Genomic DNA, 19,253 nt, shown 5'->3' with positions numbered 1-19,253 from the left:
TTAGAAATAGAAATAACCAGAAAAGAGTGGATTTAGCAAATAATGGCAAAACAAAAAAGTTTATTCCAAATGTTTTGAACAGATATTGTTAAAGCTAAGTAAATAATATTCCCTTAACATGGTTTACAAGGAATTGAAATGATCTTGACCTGATTTTATAGTCTGTGTCTTTGTTTAAAGGCTGTGAATTATAAGCATAATGAAAGAATTTAGTTAATCTGTGTTCCTCCTAAATGTGCATAAAATCATGTTTCAAAAATCTAAAAAAAGGTGTGATAACACTTGAAGACCAGGTCTCTTTGCCAGCTTATACCACTTTTAACATTGTTACCTCATCTGTGTGTGATGCATCAGAATTTATATTCATGTACACTGACCTTTTGAATTGCTCTATGTCATTGCCAGCACTTGGCACGTTAGAGTACCTGTAGTAGTAACTTATTGAAGTTTTAATTAGTGTTTCCCTCATGACTCATGATGTCGATCACCTTTTCATATACTTATTTGTTATCTGGGTATATTACTTGGAAAGTTTCTTTTTAAATCTTTGCCTATTTTAGAATTGGATTGTCCTCTGATTGAGTTTGTAAGAACTCCTTGTGTTTTCAACTGTCTTTTGTAAGACATAAGTTTTGCAATTATTTATCTTTAGTCTGTGGCTTGACCTTTTATTTTCTTGACAGTGTCTTGTGAAAAGTAAAAGATTTTAATTTTGATGAAGTCCAGTTCAATTTTTTTTTTATAACTTATGCTTTTTGTTTTGTATTTGTGAAATTGTGTTCTAAGATTTTCTGTGTTTTCTTCCTGAAGTTTATAGTTGTAGCTCTTTGAATTAGACTACTCCATTTTGAGTTAATCTTTATATATGGTATATAGGGCATATATATGGTAATCCATTTTTTAATATTTATTTTTTAGTTTTAGGTGGAAACAATATCTTTATTTTTATTTTTATGTGGTGCTGAGAATTGAACCCAGTGCCTCATGCATGCTAGGCGAGTGTGCTACCACTTGAGCCACATCCCCAACCCCCATTTTTTTTAATATATGGCTATTTAGTTATTTTATCACTGTTTATCAGAAAAGATTAGCTTTTTCTCATTGGCACCTTTGTTGAAAATGAGTTAACATACGTGTATCATCTGTGAGGTCTATTTTCTGATCAATCTGTTCGGTTCTCTTGAATCTGCTTGTCAAAGGGACCTGCTAGGATTTATTTTCCTGTTTTTCTATAGGTAAATAATAGAATAATAGACAAAGTAGTCTAGTGATATTGCTATTTTTTTTCTTTTTGTTAGCAGATACTCAAATTTTTATTCCTAAGTTAGTTTTTCCTCCTTTGTGTTTTTTAAAAATATTTAATTATTTATTTATTAGGTGTAGATGGACTCAACACAATGCCTTTATTTTTATGTGGTACTGAGGATCGAACCCCAGTCCCACCCGTGCTAAGCGAGTGCTCTACCGCTGAGCCACAATCCCAGCCCACCTCCTTTGTGTTTTATTGGTTGATTCCAGATCTGCCCTCCGCCCCCCCACCCCAGCCGACTTCCTCAACTTTTTTCCTCTGCTTTTCTTCTCTGGAGTAGTTGGTATTTAGTGTAACATATTTTTGTGTATGGAAATCATCCTTAAGTTTTCTTCCATTTGTGTATAATGTTGTATATCATGTCTGGGTACTTTTTAAATTTTTAAACATATTTTTTTAGTTGTTGGTAGAACTTTATTTATTATTTATTTATTTATATGTTGAGTGCTGAGAAATGAAGCCAGTGCCTCTCACATGCTAGGCAAGCACTCTATCACTGAGCTACAGCCCCAGCCCCCTGGGTAATTTTTAATGTAACAACCCATCTATGAAAATTTACCTTCTTGATAAAAAGTCAGAATTTTCCACTACTTTTTTGTCAGCCTTAGTTGTGGATTTCTAGGTCAGTATTACCAATTGTGAGATTCCTTTTTTTTTTTTTTAACTTTATTCCCCATCATGTACTGGGACAGAACATAGATGTCTTTGTGTTTTTCAAGGCATATTCATCATTACTTGGTATATTTTGTGTATGCAAAGAAGACATCTTTGCAAAACAACTAAGATCTATACTTTTACCTTCAAAGCTAAGCCTGAATCTCAGCCTTGATCAATATTAATTCAGGACCACATGTTTGATAATGTGTGGTTCTGACTAGAAATATCTTCACATATCTACTCATGAAGTAGAAGAATAATTTATTTTTTTATTTATTTTTATTTTTTTGCTGGATGGATGCCCAGGAGAGGTGCTAAGAAATTGAAGAGCAGCTCAGAAACCCGAGTTCAATAAGGAGGATTGTGAATGGGTTTACCTCTTCTCCTTTCCAGACTCCAAAAATGGAAATGAAAGAAAAAAATCTTTTAAACTACAGGGGCAGAGAGATTGGGAGTAGGTGATGGAACTGACCGCTTCCCCAGAAGCAGAGAATGTTGAGAACCAGGTTCTTGTAGGGGTCGATTGTGACCAGAATGGAGTCAAACCTCTGCTCTTGAGAAATAGGCTGAAGTCCTGGGCTGTGGCGAGGAGATGGTTTAGAAGTCTGATTACAAAACAGTGAGAATCCCCAGTTTCTTGGCTTTGCTTTCACTGCTAGGTGTTTACTCTCTTGTATTCTATACAAAATGAGGAGTTTATCCTCTAGAGAAACTGTGAGCAGCTCCTGACTGTTGACACAGCTGTGTTGCGGGGCCTAAACACAGTGGTAAGTCAGTCTGCAGGCTGATGCCAGGGACCCTCAGGTCTTTCCCCTGTCTTAACTCTTTGAGGCCAGCTGTCGGGTAGGAATTCCTCTACCCTTCAACTGGGGCAGGCCATGAGTGGTGGTGACTTCATCAGAGAAATAGATTAGGCCCAGGAAGAAGATTCCAGATCGAATATTTGGAGGTCCCCAAAGGAACAGGGCAGCTCATCACTGTCACCTCCCTGCAGCCCGTTCTCCTTCATTCAACAAAAAGGGTACTGCGGTGCTCACACCAGATAAGGTCCCATTCTGTTGGTGAGGAAAGAGTAGATAATTTTGTGTCAAGTGGATGGAGGGCACAGGAGAGTAGGGAGAGGTGTGTCCTTATCTAGAGAGTTTTGAGAAGGTGAGCTCAGAGCATCCTGAATAATACAAAGTAAAGGAGCAGGTAAGGGCTGGAGGAAGCTTAGCATGTGGATTGCTCTGGGAGGTCAGTGTCTCCATAGCATCCAGTGATGTCAGAAAAGTGGGTGAAAAGCTCTTATGGAAGGGCTTAATAATCAGGTCAGGGTGAGGACTTCAATTATTCTGTGTCAGGTAAAAGATGCCGTGGGCTATGAGTGAAGAAATGACATTATTGAACTAGTGTTTTTAAATAATGACACTGGGTATTGGGTAGAGAATAAGCTACAAATGGGACGGGGCAGAAACAAGGAGAGGAGTTAGAAAACTTGAGTAGTCATCCAGGTAGGAGAGAGGATGATGACTTGGGCTATTGTGGTAGTGGTGAGCAGCAGTCAGGTTTGGGCTGTGTTGGTTTAAAAGTGTTATTATTTGCTGATAAGTTAGACATGAAGTGTGAGTGATGGGCCGTCAGACATGATGCCCAGGTTTTGTCTTGCACAGGGAAGGACATTGCTCTTTGCTGAGCAGCAGATGTGAAGGATGCTGGAAGAAGGGCAGTGGAGATTAATTGTTTTAGTTTGGTTTAGGGGTGTATGTGGTGTGGGTCAAGTGGGGTTTCAAACAATCCTTGGGTACATAAGTGGAGATTCTGTTAGTTTTGCAGTGCCTTAGTTTCCAACATGGTTAGGCAGCCAAGGGTCCCAGTTTTTGAAGAAATCTTCCACTATAGAGATAAAACCAACCAATAATGGGAGCATGGAAAATAGAGATAATCAGAGAAGATCCTTAAGGTTGTGGGAGGGTCAACACAACTCATAGTTAGAATCTACAGAGACCAAAGGAAAGATAATGAAAGATAATCTGAATCAAAAACAGGACATCATAAAGAACAATCAGAGTAAGAGTATTTTTGAAGATAAAATATGTGATAAAAAAAAATTTTTGAACAGAACAGCTGGAAGATAAAATAATGCTTAAGATTGAACCCAAGGGTAAGAAAAGAGGAGGATCTAAGAGTACCTGTATATTTTGGGGATAACTGTCCTCTAAGAGGGTCTGGGAGTAAGAGTGAATTGCTTGAGGAACCAAATTCTGTGGAAGTGGGTTTTGAGGGGAGGTCATAAAAGACAGCACTGCTTGTGTCTTGCTGTCTTGGATCACTTGCTCTTGGAGAAGCCAGCTGTTATGTCTTGCTCAGATAATCTGAAGAAGAAATGACCTGCCTGCAACCTTGCGCCAGCCATGTGAGTGAGCCGCCTCAGAAGTGGATCCTCCTGCCTGAGTCAAGTCTTCCCACTGAATCCCTGAGCACTTGGGAATAGAGATGCAGCTCTCTTCTTTGCTCCCAGAATTCTCTCTCTAGAGAAGCAGTCAGCATAATAAATGACTGTGGCCCCCTACCCTGTGCTGGAGGGATGGACCCAGGGCCTCATGCATGTTAGGCAAGCATTCTACCACTGAGCTCTAGCCATAGCCTTTTTTAAGCCCCTGTGATTTGTAATAGATCGAGATAATTATGCACTCACTGATCAGAATTCTGGAAAAACTATAGCAGAAAGAAATTTTTTGGTAGTAGAAGGAAGTGATCAAAGAAAAAAATATAAGAAAATTTTCCTGACGTGAAAGCTAGATTTTAGAGACCCCACACGCACTTATGAATGAAGTGTAGATCCATTATGAAACATGTTATTTTGAAATTTTAGAATAAAAATGAAAAGGAAGATATTTAAAAGGTTCTATAGGAAAAAATGACAAATCAATCAGAAACGTAGGAATTTTATTTTTTAAAATTCATTTTTAGTTATAGGTAGACACAATATCTTTATTTTATTTTTTTATGTGGTGCTTAGGATTGAACCCAGTACCTCATGCATGCTAGGTGAACAGACTGCCAGTGATCCACAATTCGCAATGCCGACAGCTAAAAGATTATGGAGTCATGCTTTTTAAATTCTAGGGCAAAGTAATTTTTGACCTAATTTTTTTCTTTCTTTCTTTTTTTTGGGGGGGGTGGGGTGGGGGTGATATTGGGGGTTAAGCCTAGGACCTTGCACATGCTGTCAACCTAGAAGTTTTTACCCAAAATGCCAACCCAGGTGTGAGGGTAGACAGTGTCATTTTCAATCACTGTTTGGCTAAACACACACACACACAAACACACACAAACACACATTTTTACCCCCTGCCCAAGCTCTCTTACTTAGAAAGTTACTATACATTGTGCCTCAGCAAATTAAGCAAACCGAGTAAAAGATGTGCATGATCTAGGGCATGAAGGAGAAGCCCCAGATGGTAGTCACACATGGTCCTAGTCCAACTTCCAGCAAGAAATGACGGTAGTAGAGTTGAGCTTGGGAGAGAGAGAGGAGCTGAGAGATAATCTGATGTGTTTCTGTGATTGCATCACTTATTAATAAGTGTAGGGCATATCTATGGGGCCTTTTATACAGAAAATAATAGTTAATCTTAGCTTAACAAAGAAAACAACTTACTCATTACCAAAGAAATATTTACATAGTTCTAATAAAGTAAGCTTTTTTTTCAACTTACAATTTTTTTTTAATTTGTTTTAATTAGTAGTAAACTCTTGATTTAACAAAAAATTGTGCTCTAACTGTAGTGGGAGACTGGAGGGAGGGACAGCAGTCGTGGTGTCTACCTCCTCTCCCTCCATGGTAAGAAGGCAAGAAATAGCCACGTTTCTCATTACCTCAGAATACGGAGATGAATACCAGAACAAACAGCTAGAAGAACTGAAATGTATTACTCTTGGCTGATGAAGATGGGTTAAACATGGAACTTATTTTTATTACAAGCGTTTTAAAGTATTATGCCAACATTTAATAAAAACAAACTTTTAAATCTTGAAGGAAAATAGTTTTAAGCCAACGTCGAGGTACCAGTACAAGTAATGTTATAAATTATCTCCCTTTTATTTTCTCCATTTCACTGATGAAAAAGAGGCTTCAAGAAATAAAGTGATTTCTTTTTCTTTTCTTTTCTTTCTTTCTTTCTTTCTTTTTTTTTTTTGTACCAGGGATTAAACCCAGGGGTGCTTAACCACTGAGCCACATCCTAGCCCAGGTTTTTATATCTTATTTAGAGACAGAATCTCATTGAGTTGCTTAGGGCCTCGCTTAGTTGCTGAGGCTGGCTTTGAACTGTTGATCCTTCTGTCTCAGAACCAGGATTATAGGTATGCACCACTGCACCTACGGCCCAATACAGTGATTTCTGTGACCCCAAGTTGGTGCAAGAACCAGGACTAAAAATGAGTAATTTCCCATTCTCGAGGCACTGCAATAGTGTGTGTCATTAAGATCAATTCTTTTATTTCTTTATTTTCCTTTTTATTTGGTACATTATAATTACATATAATAGCGGAATTTGTTGTTACATATTTGCACATGCACACAATTTAACAGTTTAATTTGGTCAGTGTCTGTTTGTTAGCACCTCCCCCTTTACAACCTTCCTTCCTCTCTCCACCCAGTTTCCTTCACTTACTCTGCTGATCTCCTTTCTGTTTTCATGTCTCATTCACTTCTGTCGTAACCTTCTTTTTATATTTTGGAGAATTGAGAAATGTTAAGACATTAATAAATGCACCCTAGTTTTCTTTAGATGCTGATAATACCTTTTTTTATTGCCAGTACATTTCAATATATTTTCACTACTAAGTGAAGGAAAATGGTCATAATATACAAAGTTGGGTTTTGTGTAATAAATCTCTATATTTTATCCATTAAAATGCTCTTGTTTTTTTTATATAAGTAAGAATAATAAAAAAATAAACTCTTGCCTATGTACTTTATTATTTTTTCTAATAAAGGAAAATGTTTGTAATAAAGGAAGCTGGGTTTATGTAGTACATTATGATGTTTTTGTCTCTAAAATGATCTTGGTTCTATTGTAAGCATTAGTAATGCAGAGTTTGACCTCACTGGCTTTTGATATAGGGAGAAGAGAAAGGTTACTGCCTTTTGAGTTGCTTTCACTTTCCTGCCTTAGTATTGATGGCATATGGAAAGTGTCACTAAAAAATAAAACATAAAGTTTTTTTTTTTGGTCATAATCTGTGACTCAATGTGTTTGGTGTAAAGCAGAAATGTAAATTATATTATAAATATGACATTGAACCAATAGGCTAGATCATAACAGTTATTTAAGTATTGTTACCAAAGTATAAAATAATCGTGTAAGTCATATACTACGTAGTGCTCCTTCAGTCAGCAGCAGGTCACAGGGATGGTCCCTAAGGTTACATGCCTGGTGACATCATAGCTGGCTTGGTTCCTGTGTGTACACTGCAATATTCATGCAACAATGAAATCATCTAATGATACATTTCTCAGAATGTATCTCCATTGTAACATGACTCTTAGCTTTGTTTAAAAATCCTGATGTATGATCGTGACTTATCTATTTGGTTGGGGCCTGATTATTATTGTTATTTGCCTACGAGTCAACAAATTAGAAAACTATAGGAAAAAGATGACAAAGCCTTAGTACATTTCTGCTTTTCTCTCTGCTCTTTCAAGACTGGCACACAACCTTTTAATCGTGCAATGCTTTTCAACGTGGGCTTCAAGGAGGCCATGAAAGACAACGTCTGGGACTGCGTGATCTTCCATGATGTGGATCATCTACCTGAAAATGACCGAAACTATTATGGATGTGGTGAAATGCCTCGTCACTTTGCAGCAAAGCTGGATAAATACATGTATATGTAAGTAGTGTGCACTTTTCCCCGTATCAGTTGTTGCATTGAAATGGTAGCAGCATTAGGCACCTAAATCAGAGAGCTTGAGAATAACATCTTTAACTCCAGCCTGTCCTCTTAGGGAACCAGGATGTAGAGTAGTTTGTCATCTATCTGGGCACCTCCCTTACGTAGGAGTTTGAATGCTGTGTGGGGGAAAGGAGAGCCTAGCAGTCAGGCACATGTAGATTTAAATTTAGGTTCTCAGACTTGCAGGACTTGGTTAGTTACCTGGACCTCTGAAGATTGGTTTCCCTTTCATTGGAACAGCTGTCTGTAGGGCTGTTCTGTGGAATCACACATGCCCAGAGCCTGCCCCATTTAGGTGTAGCATGCTGGCCTCTGCTTCACCTCCCTCTTGTGATAGTTCTTTCTTCTGCAGTGTATCTTCTTCCTAAATCACAGATTCTTGACTAGTTTTTTAATAATAAGAAACAAATATTTTCATTTTCTGATTGGAGATACCTTAAAATGTGAAGTTATTTTTTTAGAGCTGTGAGAGTAACTTAAATTGACATCAAAGAAATCAGGTCTAATCTGGGAAAGAGATCATAATATTCACTGGCTAATGAAAATGGAGAAAATAGAAGTCTGTTGCCTGGAGCAGGGAAGATGTTGCCTGCATCATAGCTTTGGCTGGTGTCCAACCTACAGAATAAAGAGAGACACAAAGTCTCAATGACACAAGCCCATGGATTGGCATCAGAACAGAAAGATTTCCCTCTCTCCCTCCCACTGTCATTAGAAACACCTTTTCCTTCTTAGTGCTATATCTGAACTTCAGGTTCTGGGTAACCTTGGGAGAGGCCATCAGAGTTGATGATGTGGTTCTTGGCTCTTCGGGAAACTTGAATTTGGTTAGCCTGCTAGAATCAGATGGGTTCCAGGATAACTGTTTTCACTATAAAATACCGTAAAGGTCATATAAGCTAAAAATTCTAAATTATTTTTTAATACTTGAAAATATCAATTGCTGATAAACAAAATATTCCTATCCCTTGGAAAGTAGCATAGGGAAGGTGGTGGCAGGTCCAGGCCTGGGCTGGACATGTATAGACTGAGTCTAGAGAAGCCTGAGGCAGCATCCCTGCCCACAGTGCTGATCACACTCTGGTCCTGCTGAACTTAAAACTTAGGTCCTCCATATTTAGAACCTCTCCTACTTTGGATAGTTTAAGATAAATACTACAAAAATGTCGCTCCATTTTCTGCCTTTAGTTTTTCTGTTTTACCCTCATTTTCTCGAATCTTTACCCATTGTGTATGTAACGCAATTGCGTATTTCTACTCCAGCAGAACAGCTAATAGAATTGATATGCTTGCTGATTTATACATGTCAGTAAGCATACACATATTAGATTCAATGATTTTGGCTTTCTCCAAACCACTAGCTGGGCAAGAACAGTCCAAGTGGTATGGAGAAGACAGCACTGCTTGGACATTGGCTCTGTGGAACTCCCACCAGCATTATTTCAAGACACCCTGAGCTCTTGTGGGGGCCTTGTAGGGTCTCCTGAGGTAGTGTCTTTAGGGTTAGTGTTGTTTTTACTGTCTTGGGGTATCTCTGGAAGAGTTTTTAAAAATTTATATTTATGCTGTTCTATATGATAAGTAAATAATTTAACTTTTAAAGTGTTACTAGTTTAGAAAGATGTAACATTGCATTGACAGTTATGAATGTATTTAATCAAGTTTGCTTTTGTGAAAATATCATGCATTTTTTGAACACAGTTTTGAATCATATAAAGTAATGATACTAAATGTTGAATTTCAGTTGCCACAAATGTTTTATTTGGTGTTTAACATAACACATGTTCTTATTTCATTAGTTTACATTTTCCAGAATACAATTTCATCTGCCTATTTGTTTATTTGGAAGATACAGGTACATTTTGTGAAACACATGAAAGACTGAAAATTTGATCTCATGTGATAAACTCTCATGATTTCATTTATAGAATGCTGTGTTCTGCTTCTTTTTTAGTCTGCCATATAAAGAGTTTTTTGGTGGTGTAAGTGGACTGACAGTGGAACAGTTTAGAAAGATCAATGGTTTTCCTAATGCCTTCTGGGGATGGGGAGGAGAAGATGATGACCTTTGGAACAGGTATGTTGAGGTACAAATTCCTTGATAATAGAATTTCTAAATTTCATTTTTATTAGGTAAATCATATTTGTTTGTTTCAAGAAAGAATTCTTTGGGATGGAAAAATTTTGAAGTTCTTAAATCATATTTTGCATTTCTTCCCTTATTTCATTAAGAGTACCTTCTGAAATTATGGTAGTGTACACATTACAGCATATTTTTTATTTTGAAATTGAACTCACAAAATGTATTTTTATGCATTTTTATATTGTACTATAGAGTTCATTATGCTGGATATAATGTAACCAGACCAGAGGGAGACCTAGGAAAATACAAGTCTATTCCTCATCACCATCGAGGGGAAGTCCAGTTTTTAGGACGGTAAGTTAATTGTCATCTTTAGATACCAACATTTTAAAGGTATTTAATGTATGAAGTTAACATTAACATTTAGCAGGTTAAAAATTTGCCAAAGAGAATATTCTCTATGGAAGGAAAGCACTTTTTGTGCTTGTTTTGAAAAGGAATTATACATACACACATATTTTTACATTATATTAAAGAACCCAGATATGTTATATTTAGGAATTAAGTTAACTATTTGTTTTAAAAGTGTTTCCATTTCATAAAATAACACATTTTATTTCAGGGATGTCTAAGTTGTAAGAGTGCAAAATAATTTTTTTAGGTGGCTTTTTTTTTTTTTGGTCCAGTAAAAATACTAATTTAGAATAATGTTTTAGAGATTTTTAATTATTCATAAAAACTTGAAATTATAAAGAGCTTTAATTGTAAGTTAATCTAGAATTATATTTTACATCAGCTTTCCATTTTTGAACATATTTCTGTTATTTCTTTTTCTCCTTTCACACTGTAGGTATAAATTACTAAGGTATTCTAAGGAGCGTCAATACATTGATGGGTTGAACAATTTATTATACATGCCAAAAATACTGGTTGATAGGTTGTATACAAATATATCTGTGAACCTCATGCCAGAGTTAGCTCCAATTGAAGACTATTAAAAGAAGTAGCTGTCATGGCAGGGTAGACCACAGTACTGGATCATAAACTTGGAGTGCACTCTTAGTGGAGGTCAGCGATTGGATGTCTCAGTGCCCTGATCTCTGAGAAGAGCCAGCAGTCCTCAATGTTTACAGTGTGGGATTACATACATTCATCCTTCTTACACCCCTCCTCTCTACTTCGAATCACACTCCTCCTCTCTACTTCAAGACACACCCCATGGCGAGCACTGCAGAAACCAGAGCCGTTGCTTGAGATTGGAAGTTGAGAGAGCTCCCCACAAAGAGAAAGTTTTTTTTTTTTAAATACTGAAATCTATAATTTAATTCAAGAGAATGCTTTTATTTCCGTTTAAACATACTTTGTACATATGTGATGTAAATTAATGTGTTCAAATTGTTGAGAAATAAGATGTGTTACAATTTTGCATGTAATTGGTTATGCTTTCCTTGGACTTTTATAGACATTTTTTATTTGCATGGAAAAAAAATAAAACACTGTAAATTGATGTCACTAAACAAAGGTTAAACCTTGTGTGAAATGAAGGAACTGTCAATAGTTGACAGTAAATTAATACAGTAAACTGTTATACTAGTTTTCAGCTTTAGGTCTCCAGCCTCTCGTATGGAAGAAGTCACAGCTTTTGTAGGGCTTTAAAGGGAAAGAAGAAAGGACTTAAAAAGCTTTTCTTCCTGCCAGGATTACCTGTTTTTTTCCTTGCTTGCAATCTCATCAGATTTTGCTAAATCACAACCATATTGTTTATGCATATTGCATGAGTATTACCAAGAAAATCTTAAAAGTTGTGATGTGACATGATATAAAGGACCTCTTTGTTAAATGTCTTTCATGTACCTCTGGTGTGTCAGGGATTTTGTGCCTCAAAAAATGTTTCCAAGGTTGTTTATACACTGTATTTTTTTTTAATTCATAATGAATAGCAGTTTCTTATTTCTAGTTCAGAAGAGCCAAAAAAAAAAAAAAAAACCCAGTATCTTCATTTTTTAAAAATTAGTTTTCTTTTTCAAGAATGAGCTATGGAAAACCCAGCAGTACTTATATAAGTGAGTTATACTATTAGATAAGAAATTAAATGTTCTATTTTTATGAATATAAATGCTTACTAGATAAAAAACAAATTTTAATTCTCAGACTTGTAGAATTTCACTTTTGAAAAGGACCCTTTTAATGTCAGCTGGTTTCATTCAAACTGTTTTTTTTTTCATTTTCAAAAAATTGGGTGTTAATTACTAAAATTTTCTTGTTAAAAGTAAAAGTTAATAGAGTTATCTTAAAATGCATTATCAGTTATTTGTAATATGACACTTCTGAAGACAGCTCCAACTACCTGATACCAAGTATATTTATCTTAAAATTGGGCAGAGTTTTCCATGGCAAAAACCAAACAATATTTTTACTTTGAAACTTGTCAGTTATGTAGATTCTTTAAAATATCCTACAATATTTGGGGGGTTACTGGATTAAACCCAGTCAAACTTTACCACTGGACTGTATCCCCTGTCCTTTTTATTTTTTGATTTTTGAGACAGGATCTCACTAAGTTGCTGAGGGTCTCACTAAATTGCTGAGGCTGGCCTCAAACTTTGGTTCCTTCTGTCTCAGCCCTCCAGAGTTCCCCGGGTTAGAGACATGTGCCACCAGGCCTGTGTATTTTCACAAATTTAAGACAAAAAGTTGTGTACCTATTATAAAGTGAATCTTCAATAACAATGAAGAATGATAGAATTCTACACATGAGAAATGTTTGGGTCATATTAGTTTTGTGGGTTGTTCACCTAAAACAGAAATATGATTGTTTATTTTGGGTTGCAAGTTAATTTTCAAATGTCATTTTCTGTGGCAGTTTTGGTAATACAAATGATCACAAGCCAAGTCATAAAATAATCAGAATTGTTATACTTTGAGAAAACTGATAGCCTAGAATGATACCAAACAGATTTCCCATATTGATTTCTTAGAAATATTTTCAAGATATTTATCTTGTAGTTTTTTGTGGTACTCAAAATAGTGAAAATCTGCAAATTAAGATATTTGTATTTAATTTGTGTATCTGGTCATTTTGCTTCCCACAAGCCAACATAATTTTTTAAACTGGATGAAATGAAAGCAGAATGGTAATGATAACAAATGTTTGCTGACCACTAACAAGATAGTAGGGATATAGGAGCATAAATAACCCAGTAATACTCAAATATTTTAAAGGTCGGCAAAATCAAGATAATTTCTGAGTCTTATTAGGGAAACATTTTTCTCATTTTTTTTAAAGAAAGAGGAGAGGGAGAGAGAGAGAGACAGAGAGAGAATTTTTTTTTAATATTTATTTTTCAGTTCTTGGCAGACACAACATCTTTGTTTGTATGTGGTGCTGAGGATCGAACCTGGGCCGCACGCATGCCAGGCAAGCGCGCTACCGCCTGAGCCACATCCCCAGCCCCACATTTTTCTCATTTTAATGTGGCTGTCCAAAAACATCTTTTCATTTTGATGCCTATTTTACAGTTTTTAGAGAACTCAGTTCTATACTATCTGCCTTATTTTCTTGTGACATTAATATTGGTTTAGGAGTGGGATGTAAATATTAAGTACAGACCTAAAATTATTTTTGGCTATAAACAGTGACCTTTATATGTTTTCCATATAAATGAAAAGAATGAAAGAGATTTTGCCCAGTTGTCTTCATTGTATGACAATGAACTTATTTCCTAAAGATTAACAAATAATTGTGAATGCAAACACTCTTCTATATGGTATGTTTGGCAGACTTATTAATGAATATGTATTGATTGCCTATTCTGTATCGGGTGCAATGCTAGGTATGTCTGTTTGAAAGTATTATGTCATTTCTAAACAAATCAAGTCAAGCAAATTGAAACATTTCTGAAATTATGAAGACATCATCTGATAACGTATCTATTATATTTCCTTTATCTGTGGACATAGACATATTAAGGGTTCCCATGGCACTTCTGTATAACTATATAGTGCCTTTTACTAGAGGAGGAATCATAATTAATGGGCTTGTCAGTAGAAGAGAAAAGGGAAAGGTGTACACAGTGGTGATGTTATATCTAATTCACAGTGAAGATAGTCATTTGTGTGTTAAAAACTTACACTTGTGTCCAAGCCACAATATTGATATCCACTTTAAAACAAAATGGAAAAGTATCCAATGCAATACACTCCTTTTGGAGGATCCCTATAAGTGAAAGCAGATTTAATGCCATATTATTTAGCCTTTGCTTGTCTCTGTTATATTCCTGTATGTACTTTTCAAATAAATAGTATTCTAGAATTATTGCCTTGGATTTGCAAGTATGCCAACTAAGAGAACAAGTGACCATGGTATTTATGAGAAAGAGGAAGTGTACTTAAAATTATTTTATTTATTAAGATATAAAAGGCTTCTACATAAATGCACTGAAATAAATGCTATTAATTTCTTGTACTCTTTTTTTTTTTTTGCTTCTCATGGAAATGTTTGTACTTTTTTATTATTGTCTTTTATGAAATATAATGTTCTACAGACTTTGTGTGATGATGTAATTATTTTCTCTCAGGAACTCCCCCTTCCCCCAGCTTAGCTGGTGATTTTTGTTTGTTTTCCTGAATATCCAGTGAGTTATTGATGACAGTCTTGGTTGACTTTAGGGTTGCAACATGAGTATAAAGCAGCCATAGTTAAATACACTTAGCGATCACATCATAGCTTGTACGTCAAAAAAGACTAATATTTTCATTAGTACAGTTGGTAATCTGTTATATCAAGGCAAATATTTAAGAATTCACTTTAAACATAAATCTTCTTCTCCCTGCAAAATTTCAGAAAACTAAGCTGACATTAACTATGGACAGTTCATTTTTCAGCTATCAGTAGTCAAGAAGATCTTTAAGGCAAATCTTGAAAATACGAGTCTAGATTTAAAAGACGAGTACTTGGGCTAGATTGTGAGATCATGACTTTTATCAACTTACTGTTTCTAAGTACTATTAATATTTTTGCATAGCGTGATCTATAAGGATATGACCACTATATATCACACATAAAGCCAGTTGTTAAATTATAATAGTTCAGTCACTTAATCATTTAAAATCATAAAATTCAATTAGGTTAGTCTGCCCTAGATTCCTGTATATGGTACTAATATGTCCTCTGATGGAACAGGCTAACTCAATATAATAACCATGTACACACACACACACACACACACACACACTTATATATATTCTTTAAACACATGTATTAAAGTTTGTGAGCATATTCTAGACAAAAATGTGTTTTGGAGAAGGCTCTTAAGGACCATGTGCTATTCTTCTTGATGTAAGTGACTTTCAGGAAAAAAAAAAAAGTGATCACTCATCTGTTCTGCAATTAAAAGAAAAATATATGGTTTGAAAAATAAAACTTGAATCTTTCTTAACACATTCCTATAACATTTTGATAGACTTGAAATCCATTGCTAATTTAATCTTCCCAGTTTCATCAGTGAGATTCTGTGCTTTGGAGGATCTTAAGCAGTATCAAACACTCCTATCTACTAGTATTTACCACCTTTGTTCATTCAGAACCTATGGAGTGGAAACTGCATGCCATCTAATGAGGTGCTGGTTTGTGTCCCATGTAAAACATCGGTTTTGTATTTCACTAATGCAGTGTTTATTGAACAGCTTTTCTCCAGGCATGTAATATTTCTCAGCTATAAATGTATAGCTGAAGGGTATATGTTTCAGAAGGGTAGTTGAAATGTTCTTTGGCAATGGGCCTTAACAATTTGCAGTAAACTTTGAGGAGGACCGTGGAAGGTGAGGTTGGAATAGTAAGTTAAGACTTAGGAGTTAGACTGATTTGAATTGAATTCAGGGGATTCCCCTGTCATTATCTGTGAGAAATTAGTAAAAATTGAAAGCTTTATAGTTCTGTTTCCTGCTCTCTCAATCTAGGTTGATAGGAACAACTGGAAGATCATTGAAATTATTCAACAAGGTAACCCTAATTGAACACTTAGCGCAGTGCCTCACATTGAACAAAAACATGGTTCATATTAAGTCAGTTTCCACCTTTTCTTTTGTGCAAATTGTTCTGGATAATATTTAAAGAATGATGCTGCATTCTCGAATTCTAGGAAATTGAGTCAGTGATGATGATATGAAATTATGTAAACAATTAATAAATCTGGCAAAGGTACATAGTTAAAATTTGTCAGTATAGTAATGAGAAGAAATGTGGCAAATATTAATCAGGGTCTTTTGTTTCTTTTTTAATGATGTAATATATATATATGTATATATATGTGTGTGTATATATATATAATACATATATGTATATGCATACATACATATGCTCTCAAGTTCCATCCATTTTTATATAAATAACATAATTTTGGTTTTCTTTATGGCTGAATAAAACTCTATTGTGCATATATACCACATTTTCTTTATCCATTCATTTGTTGATAGACATCTGGATTGGTTCCATAATTTGGCTATTGTGAATTGTATTGCTGTAAGTATGAATATACAAGTGTCACTACAGTGATACTTTAATTTTATGTATACACACACACACACACACACATATATATTCTTAATATTTTTAGTTGTCAATGGACCTTTATTTTTATTTATTTATATGCTGTGCTGAGAATTGAACCCAGTGCCTCACATATGTTAGGCAAGTGCTCTACCACTGAGCCACCACCCCAGCCCCTGATGTAATACATTTTTATATATATTTATTTATTTATATGTGGTGCTGAGAATTGAGCCCAGTGTCTCATACATGCCAGGTAAGTGCTCTACCACCGAGCTACAACCCCAGCCCTCTTTATATTTTCACCTGTTAAGTTTTATTGTGTGACTTGCAAACACATTTGTAATCCCAAAGTTGACATTATTGCCCACATTGTTTTATTGGTGTGTTATAGTTGTACATAAGAATGATTTGTTATTGTACATTTGTGTGTGTGTATATATATATATATATATCTTGTATATGCACACAAGATAACAATATAATTTGGCCAATATCACTCCCCAGAACTTCCCCCTCCATCTAAACCTCCCACCTCTAGTCCCTTTCCTCTACTGATCTTCCCTTGATTTTCATGAGGACTCCTCCATACACACATTTTTCTTTTTCTCTTTATTCTCTAGCTTTTGTGTATGAGAGAAAACGATGACCCTTGACCCTCTTAGTTAGACTTATTTTGGTTAACATAATACTCTCAAGTTCCATTCATTTTTACATAAATAAGATAATTTTGTTTTTCTTTATGGCTGAATAACACTCTATTGTGCATATATACCACATTTTCTTTATCCATTCATTTGTTGATAGACATCTGGGTTGGTTCCATAGTTTTGCTATTGTGAATCGTGTTGCTGTAAGTATGAATATGCATAATTAATTCTTTAGGATAAGTACCCAGGAGTGGTATTGGGGTTGGGGTGTCATATGGTGGTTCCATGCCTACTCTTTTGAGAAGCCTCTGTACTGATTTCTTTAGTGGTTTTACAAATTTATAATCTCACCAACTTTGTGAAAGTGTTCCTTTTTCTCCACATCCTCTTCAGCTTTTATTGTTTGTATTCTTGATGACTGCTCTTCTGGCTGGTGTAAGATGAAATTTCACTATAGTTTTGATTTGTGTTTCTCTAATTTCCAATGATATTGAACATTTTTCATGCATTTGTTGTCCATTTGTTGAGAAGTGTCTGCTTAATTCATTTGTTCATTTATTAACTTGGTGGTTTGGTGTTTTGACTTCTTTCTAGATATTAATCCTGTGTCAGAAGAGTACCTAGCAAAGATTTTTCCCCATTCTGTGGGTTCTTTCTTCACATTCCTAATTGTATCTCTTGTTGTGCAGAAGCTTTTTTTTTTTTTAAAGAGAGAGAGAGAAAATTTTTTAATATTTATTTTTTAGTTTTTTGGCGGACACAACATCTTTATATGTGGTGCTGAGGATCGAACCCGGGCTGCACACATGCCAGGCGAGTGCGCTACCGCTTGAGCCACATCCCCAGCCCAAGAAGCTTTTTAATTTTATGCCATTCCATTGAATAACTCTTTGGCATTATTTCCTAAGCTTTAGGGATTCTGTTGAGAAAGTCATTGTTTGTGCCTCTATGCTAGACTGTTTCCTCTACATTTTCTTCTAGGAACTGCATAGTTTCTGGTGTAATTTCTAGATCTTTGATCCATTTAGAGTTGATTATTGTGCAGGGTAAGAGATAAGAGTCTAATCTCATTCTTTTACATAAGAATAACCAGTATTCCTAGCACCATTTGTTTAAAAGGTTGATATTTCTCCAGTGTATGTTTTTGGCACCTTTTCACATAGATGACTCTTGGTGGGTTTATCTCTGTGTCTTCTATTCTGTGCCATCGACCTACATGTCTGTTTTTACGCCAATACCATTAAGATTTTGTTTCTATAGCTCTGTAGTATAGTTTGAAGTCAGCATTGCTGCTGCTGCTGCTTTTTTTTTTTTTTAATTAGAATTGACTTGGCTACTCTGGGTCTTTTATTTTTCCAAATGAATTTTAGGACTGTGAGAATGTCATTGGTATTTTGATGGAGATGGCATTGAGTCTGTATATTACTATTAGTAGTGTAGCTATTTTAACAATATAATTCTGCCTATACACGGGAAGTCTTTCTGTCTTCTGAGGTCTCCTTCAGTTTCTTTCTTCAGTGTCCATAGTTTTCATTGTAGGGGTCTTTCACCTACTTGGTTAGATTTATTCTTAGGTAATTTTTTTTAAAGGCTATTGTGAATGCAATTGTTTTCCTTATTTCTTTCTTGGCAGATTCATTGTTGGTATATAGGAAAGCTATTGATTTTTGTATGTTGATTTTGTAAACTTCTGCTTTGCCAAATTTGTTTATTAGCTCTGACAGCCTTTTAATAGAGTTTGTTTTTTTTTTTTTTTTTGGATCTTCTAGGTGTAGGATCATATCATCTACAAATAGTTACGATTTTACTTCTTCCTTTCCTATTTTTAATTCTAATTTGTTATATATGACAGCAGAATGCATTTCAATTCATATTACACATACAGAGCACGATTTTTCATATCTCTGGTTGTACATAATGTAGAGTCACACCATTCGCGTCTTCATATGTGTACTTAGGGTGGTGATGTTCATCTCATTCCACTGTCTTTCCTACCCCCACGCCCCCTCCCTTGCCCTCCCTTCTCTTGCCTTGTCTAGTGTTCGTCTATTCCACCCATGCTCC

General features: G+C 35.4%; 1 protein-coding gene across 1 annotated transcript in view; it reads left to right on the top strand.

Moving 5' to 3' along the window:
- B4GALT6 (beta-1,4-galactosyltransferase 6) overlaps positions 1-14,100 on the top strand; it is a 57,166-nt gene extending 43,066 nt beyond the window's left edge. Inside the window, exons 6-9 of the mRNA XM_081263626.1 lie at positions 7,659-7,846; positions 9,864-9,986; positions 10,245-10,346; positions 10,843-14,100. Coding sequence (XP_081119752.1) covers positions 7,659-7,846; positions 9,864-9,986; positions 10,245-10,346; positions 10,843-10,990 — 561 coding nt within the window. The 3' untranslated portion in view covers positions 10,991-14,100. The remainder of the gene's footprint in view (positions 1-7,658; positions 7,847-9,863; positions 9,987-10,244; positions 10,347-10,842) is intronic.
- Positions 14,101-19,253: the final 5,153 nt, after the last annotated feature.

The sequence above is a fragment of the Spermophilus citellus genome (assembly GCF_964194105.1).
Source record: "Spermophilus citellus genome assembly, chromosome: 12".
Classification (NCBI taxonomy): domain Eukaryota; kingdom Metazoa; phylum Chordata; class Mammalia; order Rodentia; family Sciuridae; genus Spermophilus; species Spermophilus citellus.
This window is presented reverse-complemented; position numbering and strand designations above follow the sequence as displayed.